This window comes from Convolutriloba macropyga, chromosome 1 (assembly GCF_964194025.1).
Source record: "Convolutriloba macropyga chromosome 1, txConMacr16.3, whole genome shotgun sequence".
NCBI lineage: Eukaryota > Metazoa > Xenacoelomorpha > Acoela > Convolutidae > Convolutriloba > Convolutriloba macropyga.
Genome location: NC_134468.1, coordinates 313,150 through 321,162, shown reverse-complemented (window position 1 = coordinate 321,162; position 8,013 = coordinate 313,150). Strand labels below are relative to the sequence as shown.

Sequence of the window (8,013 nt, the reverse complement as noted above, 5' to 3'; positions counted from 1 at the left end):
AAGTTTGAACTTGTAAGTAGCACAATACTCAATTAGACTAGCCTTTAGCCAAAACAGAGATGTTTACAGGGTGTGGTGTCTAGTACATGTATTTGAAGAATAGTTGTTTGTGTATGTTTGTGAGTGTGTATAGGTGTATTTGTGATCCGAGAATTTTTTTTATGTGTGCAAAGTTTTACGAGCTTGTCTATGAGCAAACACAGTAGCGAAAGAATCACAGCAAAAAAAAATGAATCATTTCCTAAATTTAGACTATTGAAGTAGGTTGTATTGATAACCTTTAGTTAAGCTATGACATCGGCAATTGAAAAAGAGTGTGCTTATTCTGACTATTCTTTATCGATTTGTGAGAGCGACAAACGAACTGTAAGGGCTTATGTGAAAATTTATGATAATACTGGTACATAAGTGTTCTTGACATTACACAAGCGCAATGAAGTTGGCGATATGAGTTTTAGTCAACGAATATCTTTGTCTCTATCAGAGTTTCAAAAACTTAGCAGTAAAATTGACAAAATAAAGCGTTTGTTGTCGAAAAACCCGAAAAACCATCAGTTTCATCAGAAATTCAAGGAACCAGATGAAGAGCTAAGAAAAAGTACTGCGCGAAAATTCTCAGGAAGATTGAAAAAGAGAACGATTCAGTCAGATGAGGAGAAAAAAAATTTGTCACCTACTAGAAAATGAAACAAAAAGTGAGATCGTGCTCAGAGAATTGCTATTCGTTTTCCAATTATCGCAATATGGTTGAAGCTATGTATGAACAGTCTCCAGAATTTTTCAGAAAATTTCAAAAGTCCTTCAAGTTTTGTATTTCTAATACGTTGCCCGAATTGTTGTTCTCTCCAACAAACAAGGAAGATAGTTATGCTTATTCAAAGCACTCAGGGGATGACACATGCACCTTTAAAAATGGATTTAATTTTGACAGTCAATTTCACTATCACATTCTGATTGAAATTGACAAATTTTCAGCCGAAGACCGAAAGTCATTGACGTCAAAACTCTTCAACGTTCCATGCTTTTCTACATGTTTTAAAGAACTCATTTCAAATGTGGAAGATCACGTTGCAGTGGGATCTATAATGGATAATTTGACTGCAGCGGTTTTATACAATAGTCATCACAGCCTGGAAACACCGTGCCGGCGTTCCAAGAAGAAATTACCACAAGTTTTTGTCCAATGGAACTGCAAACGGACTCAACAGACTCAAACTAACTTATTGCCTTTTGTTACTATCAACCGTATAACAAATGTTCTTTATAATTCTCCTCATGGTGCAGTTTTAAGTAGAATTGCAGACATATTACAAAGTGGTTATGGAGAGTTTGATTTCAAGATTGATGACTACAGATTCCAATTTTCTATGGATAGTACTGTTACTAACTTCAATTAAAATTTTCCTTGGATGTTTTACCTCTTGTAACTTTGGAAAAGAGTGGTAAATTTTCAAAAGTTAAATTACAACATGTTTTTACTAAATTGCATTAAATCATTGTCATTCATTAAAATCAATGATGAAAATTTGGAATCGAACAAAATATGAGCTATATAAATACAATAAAGACCACAAAGAACCGAGTCCATGGGTTGAATAGGTTGTGATTTGAATACTTCAATAATTTGTAAATACATTTGACACAATCGCTTGAAAACTTCTTGATAGTTTTCGAGAGAGTATCCCAGGGGGTCGGCAAAGTACACGATGTTTTGGCGTCTGCATAATAAAAGCCAATGCGTTCCTGGTTCTGACGATTCGGATGCATTTACAATAATGAAACTCTCTGGTTTGAGTCCAGGAAAGTTGTCAGCTGCAAAGACACCCAAGAATTTAGCCTTGAGATGGCAACATTTTTGCACAAAGTTATAAATTTCAAATATCCATGTCCTGGGTAAGTTACCAGAGCATTTTTTGTTACTTTACGGTCCGAAGTAATATAAAACGTAGCGTTCTCCTAATAGAAGAATTTCTACATTGTCAGCTAGTGCTCGGGAGAATGTGAGATCAACTGATATTGAACAGTTGGTTAGTTCTGAATGAATGAAATCGTGAGAAGCTTCCTGAGTAGATGTAAGATCAAAAGCCATAATGAAATGATTATCATAATCTCCAAGAGGAATACCATGTCCTGTGCGCTTCTGTAGAAAATCCAAGGCTTCAATTGTGTTGTAGTAAATTTGTTTACGCTGTGTTGTTGAAATAGGAGTGCCTACACTAGGTAAACCGTTACGGTATATAGTGACTTCGGATAAATTGAAGGCTCGGTAATGAAAGGGGTTTGTCCTGTTTGTACCCAGGTAAGCTTGATTAGTTGTCATTGCAATTATCATCCGGCGTACCGGTTCTTTCGAAAATACATCCTCTTGACGCCAACTTTGAACACCCGTTGCAGCCAGAAACGTTCGAGGTAGAACTTTTGTGAAACCATACACAGCAGGTGTCTTCATTAGCTGTTTCTCAAGTTCTCCCAGAACATTATCAGTAATTGTCATTTTTCTAACGTATAAGTTGGCTTGTACTATTTTAACTTTATAATTTTTAGCTGCTGCTTCTGCTATGGTTACAAATTCATTGGAGCTCCTTCGGAAAGAAAAACGTAGAGTTACACCACTCAGAAGATGTTTATCACATGTTAAAATGTCACCAGCCGGCTTACCAATAAAAGTGGCTTCAACTGACTGTGAAACCAGTGCCTTACGCTCACCAATATCTGTTGCACGGGTATCGGCGCCGTCAACTTTCTGAGGTTCGTCTTCGTAATGATATCCTTGACAGACCAACCAAGTGTTTTTAGCACTGTCTCCATGAGAAAATTCAGTTTCAATGAATCCCTTGTGTGCATAATTACCAATTGTGTTAGAAATTTTAATACCATTAGACGAAACAGTGCATTCAGAGAAGAGGGAGTGAAGGGTATTGTTCACAAAAAATGGGGTATCTCTATTGGCGGCTTCAGTTCCTACTCGTAGGTCAGCATCATTTGCTTGGGTAATTTTACATTTGATCTCCAAAACAATTTTCTGAAGGTCAATAAAGTTGTTTCGATCACCCAATACCTCAAATTCTAAGACTGGGCCATCGGGCGAGAAAGATGGTCCAATTTTTTGTGTGAAAGCGTTCTCGAAAGTAACCAGAAGCGGTGGTTTCTCGAAAAGATCAAGAGTTGTGTGTGTTGCCTCGGATGGTAAAAGGTTAGCAACCATTGTTCACATTTGAGAAAAAATCAGAGCGACTGCGCGTGACCTGGTTTTTCCGTGAAATGTTTGACGTCGGTACTTTTGTAGGAGAATTGTTTTTTCTTCTACTTACTTTTGAAAACCGTGCTTTTTTTTCCTATCCCATATGGTCTTTTGACTCTTTTTTGAACTGATTTTCGCCTTCTTGCGCGGTAAGCTCCCATTGAACCTACAACTTGTTTCCCTACAGTTTTCGTGACGGTGCTTTTGAGCGCTTGTTTGGGTGTTTTGCGTTTGCCAGCTACCTCAATTAACTCGGGAGCTTCCTGAAGTGTAAGGTCAGAATAACTTTTCCGGTCCCTGCAAATGGGACTAAGTTACCTGTTTCACTGCGGAGTTGAACTGCAACACACTGAATACTTTTCGTTAAGCTTTTTGAATCCAAATTACTGAATACTACTCTGTGACGGGGCTCAACAATGCCAATGTTACCGTTTTCAATCGTCTTTTTGTGTCAATGATTCTCAACAAAGGAGCCTTTGAGTGTCCCACGTGTTGGTAATCAATGATATCGAGGTAAATAAACATGAGTTCAATTCCACCCGAGAGATCAAAAAGATAATCTGAGTCGTGTTCATTTAGATTATTTGTCAACTGCAGATGAGGTTTTGACTTGAAGCCAATGTGGAAACCTGTCCCTCCGTCTTGAGATGCTTTAAAACCGAGCAGACTGGGAATTTGCGGCGTGGGGAACGTTATTCCCTCTTCTTTGTTTTTGAATATTATGTTGACATGACCAGTTACGTTGTTAACTTTTGCTTTCATTTCCAGCTTCAACTGATTATTGAGCTGTTGAATCAATTCTTCAACATTTTCGTAGGCCCCTTTCAAAACACTTCCTCTTTCTCCAATGTACGGTTTACTAAGAGTAAATTCATTGTTTGTTCGGTTTTCTAGTTTCTATTTTTTTCTATACACTCTTACCTCTGTGTCGACAACATTATAAATAAACGCAGGAAAAATTACTTCACTCAGTGCCACGCGCCAGTCACCTTCAGGAATGATTTCTTCACTAAACAAATTTTTAAAGTTTGCAAGTGTGTTGTCTGTGAAAACACCCATAGAAGCAGACAAAACAAGATGAACTGTGAATTCGCCTTCTCCAAAATCTCTTCGACTCATTGTCAGAATCGTATGATAACTAGAATTTTGTTTCGTTGTCGTATTAATTCTTCACGACAAACTTATTCAACTCCGCTTCGTAAAATTTCCCCAGAATTGGTTCAGCGTTTTTGTCTAATAAACTGTTAGTTGGTGGGTTTTTAGTTGGAATGTCTATTATTTCAAACAACTCATCCGTAAATGTTTGCTTATAACCTTTTCGAAACGTTGTATCTGCTTTCGAAATCCTCACAAAATCTCCATCACTATATTTAGGTTGTTTTTTCATGCAATATGATGCATCTGTTGTGAGAAAGCGTAAATACGGCACATCTCTTTTTGTTATCTTGTTAGGAGCCTTTTTGGTAACCCTGTTAGTACGACCATTAATAGTGTTCACAAAATCTTGTAGCTTTGTTATATAAGAGTATGTCCATTTGTCCTCGAGGTATCTGTAGATTATGTTTTTCAATGATCTGATATTTCGCTCTGCAAATGCCGATTTTTTTCCGCTGTGAGTTGTGTAGAGTTCTATTCCCTTTTTCTCACATAGATTTTTGAACGAGCCTTTGAATTCTGTTCCTTGATCAACCCAGACCTTCTTTGGTTGCTTCACTTTTATCATTTTTTTGAATGCTTCCATACATGTTGTAGCATGCTTTGACTTCATTGGTTGTACACGTAAATATCGATATAAGCAATCGACAGCAACCAGCAAGTAGTAAGTAATTTACGTCTCCATTGTACTTTGCAAGTTTGTCAATGTGGGCCAAATCCAGAGACCAGATCTCATTCAGATCAAACACTTTGACCTTTAATCGAGGAAATTTTTTACGGTAAGTTTTGTGTTTGATATAAGCGTTTTGTGTGTGTAGGAAACTGTCAATTGTCTTTTCTGGGAGTTTGGATGCCTTTTGAAGGCTTTTTACACAGCCGTATGCTGCCGGACCCTTTCTGTATAATTTTCTCAATCTTTCGTCTGGCGCTACAACTTTTGACGTTTTATTTGAACGTAAACCATTGCTTGATTCCTCTGGTGGTTGTTGAGGTGAAGAGGTTATCTTTGGCATCGTTGAATTCATCTTCTTCTTCATCATCCTGGGTCTTAAATTTGGACTCATTTTCAAGTGATATTGTATTTGTTTCACTTCGCGTGGAAGTTGAAGGTTGTTCGTTTTCTGATCTCAATTGAGTTCTTTCAAGTTTTCGCCTGACTACAGCTATTGCGTATTTATTTATTACCATCTCCTCTTCAATGTCAATAGCATTCAAAATGTTATCATAGGGAGTCAAGTTTTTATCTTTCTCTTTGTTGGTTGTTGAATGTTGTACATAAATGTTGTTGCCTTCAAACCTGGATCGCCAAGCGATGTCAAAACAAAGTTGCCGCTGATTTCATCAATTGTAATTTCATCAGAATATTTAACAATTTCGAGTATATTTCGAACCCTATCTAGTTTATGACCTTCGAGAATTGATAAACCAAACAGTACTTTTTCGTACTGTCCTGAGCTCTGCTTTTCATCTGGCACAGTTTCAACAAATTCCTCTGCTGACTGCTCAGGTTCACTTTCTAAGCCAAGATTATCTGTGCTTGAACTCCGCTTTCATGTTTGTAAACGCTTTAGAAATGACAGCTGATGGTTCTTGTGTCTTACATTTGGATCATTCAAAATTCTGCCAACATACGACTCATCTTTTTGTTGCATTCTCAGGTACCGTTTTTTTGGAATCAGAATAAACTCTTCTGCTGTACTGTTTATTGACATTTTTTAATTTGTAAGGTAATTGTAACAGAGGAAGATAGCTTGTTGCACTAATTTGAAACCCAGCTGAGAAAGAAATACTGCTCTCCTCCTTTCTGCTGTATTGGAGTTCCGTAGGATAATTTTTGAAATTTTTTCATACTTTTCGATTTTTTTAATCCTAACAGGTGCTACACCTTTAACTATATTATATAAACATTCAGTTATTAAAACTAACACTCTATTGTTACGTTTCGATCTCAAAGTTTTCCTCAGCTGTGCCCTTGTTAACTGATTCAAACGTTTAAGCATATAAACTTTTGTCTCTCTCATTGCTCAAGGGTATTTCATCGGGTTGTGGAGCTGGTAGGTAAAATATTGAGGGTCCAGGGCCGGTAATATTGGAACAAAATCTTAAACTTTCTGATGTTTTGGGGTTCAGGTCTATTAAAAAGTGACCGAATGCTTCTTTTGTAGACAACTGATAACAATGACAAAGGAATTTTGCGAGATTCAATTGTCTTCCCAAGTAATCAACTTGTTGAACATCTCGAGGGGACTTGAACGAAATGATATGAGTGGTATTCAGGTCAATTGTTCGCGACCATCTACTTTGCTGGAACAAATTGTGTTTTACATACATGGTATCTATGTTTTTATGTCTACCAGCAGTTGCCAGCTTTACAAACGTTTTGTTGCTGTAAATTTCTTCGCATGAGTCATCAAAGATAAGCAGACAATCTTCTAAGTCTGCGAGAAAGTCAAAATTTTGAAAACGTAGGAATTGAATGGACAATTTTTTCTTCCTAAGAGGAAACTGGGGTTGAAAGTCTTTATAGCAAAACACAACTTTTGAAAAGCGTTGCTGAAAATTTCCCCGGAGTAACAAATTGAATATCAATTGCGTTTTCCCAGAGCCAGAAGGTCCTACAACAGCCATGAAAACCCTGTCTTTTGTTGAAATAATTTTGTTCATAATCTGGGGTTGGGTAAAATGCAACCGATTAGACTTGACAGAATAGATATCCATACTGATGTCTCTTCACAGGTAGAAGAAGAGAAAGCTAGTTTGATTATACAAAGTGTCATCAGCGAGAATATGACAAACATTTGAACAAAGAACACAACCTCTGACCGGGGCAGGTTAATATTATTACAGAATTTCCACGAAATTCTTTTGCTCTCATTACTGTCATATACAAAATCTTGAACAACATGCGAAGAGTCAATATCATCAATTGCGTTTTCTTGATCCATTTCAATTTTTATATAAGTTTAAAATAATATACAAAAGTTTACTTTTCTTCATAAAAGATTTGATAACGAACAAAACCAGTTCTCAAGTCTTCTTCGGTTTCCACTAGACGACAGACGAAACATGCAGGTAAACAGTTTGTTTTCTCGTAATGAATAATGCTTTGAGTTTCTTCCGTTGAACGAAATGATATTAGAGCTGAAGGCAAGGAAGAGCTACATGGTTCCATGATTTTTCCAATTGGTTGTTTTGGAACCAGTATTAACTTGGGCGGACTGAGTTTCTTTAGACGAGCGTTCTGGTTGCAATTGTTGCTGCTGCTGTTGTTGATGGTGCTGCTGTTGCTGTTGAATTAGTTCGTGTTGATGGTGCTGCGGTTGTTGAATTGGTTGTTGTTGATTATATTGTTGGTAGCACTGATAGTCGTACTGCAGCTGCTGCTGCCTGTTACAAGTTGTTGGCTGTGCTCCATGATGATTTCCTCTAGTCTGATGGAAGAATATGAATTGATCAAGTATGGGCAGAAATGTCGCAAAGTGTACTAACTCTTCTTGAGATAATACAATTTCCTGCTTGTGCTGCAATGTCTGGTTTATGAAACTGACTTTCTCGTATTTAATCACTGATGTCAGAACTTGACCCGATGTTGTTATCCAAGTTGAGATAACTAAATT

At 37.1% G+C, this 8,013-nt stretch overlaps 1 protein-coding gene across 1 annotated transcript; it reads right to left on the bottom strand.

The window, feature by feature from the left end:
- Positions 1 to 1,921: 1,921 nt before the first annotated feature.
- Positions 1,922 to 3,205, bottom strand: LOC142344301 (uncharacterized protein F54H12.2-like). Its single transcript, XM_075395892.1, has one exon. The coding sequence runs from the start codon at positions 3,203 to 3,205 to the stop codon at positions 1,922 to 1,924; it is 1,284 nt and encodes a 427-aa protein (XP_075252007.1).
- Between the last annotated feature and the right edge of the window lie 4,808 nt (positions 3,206 to 8,013).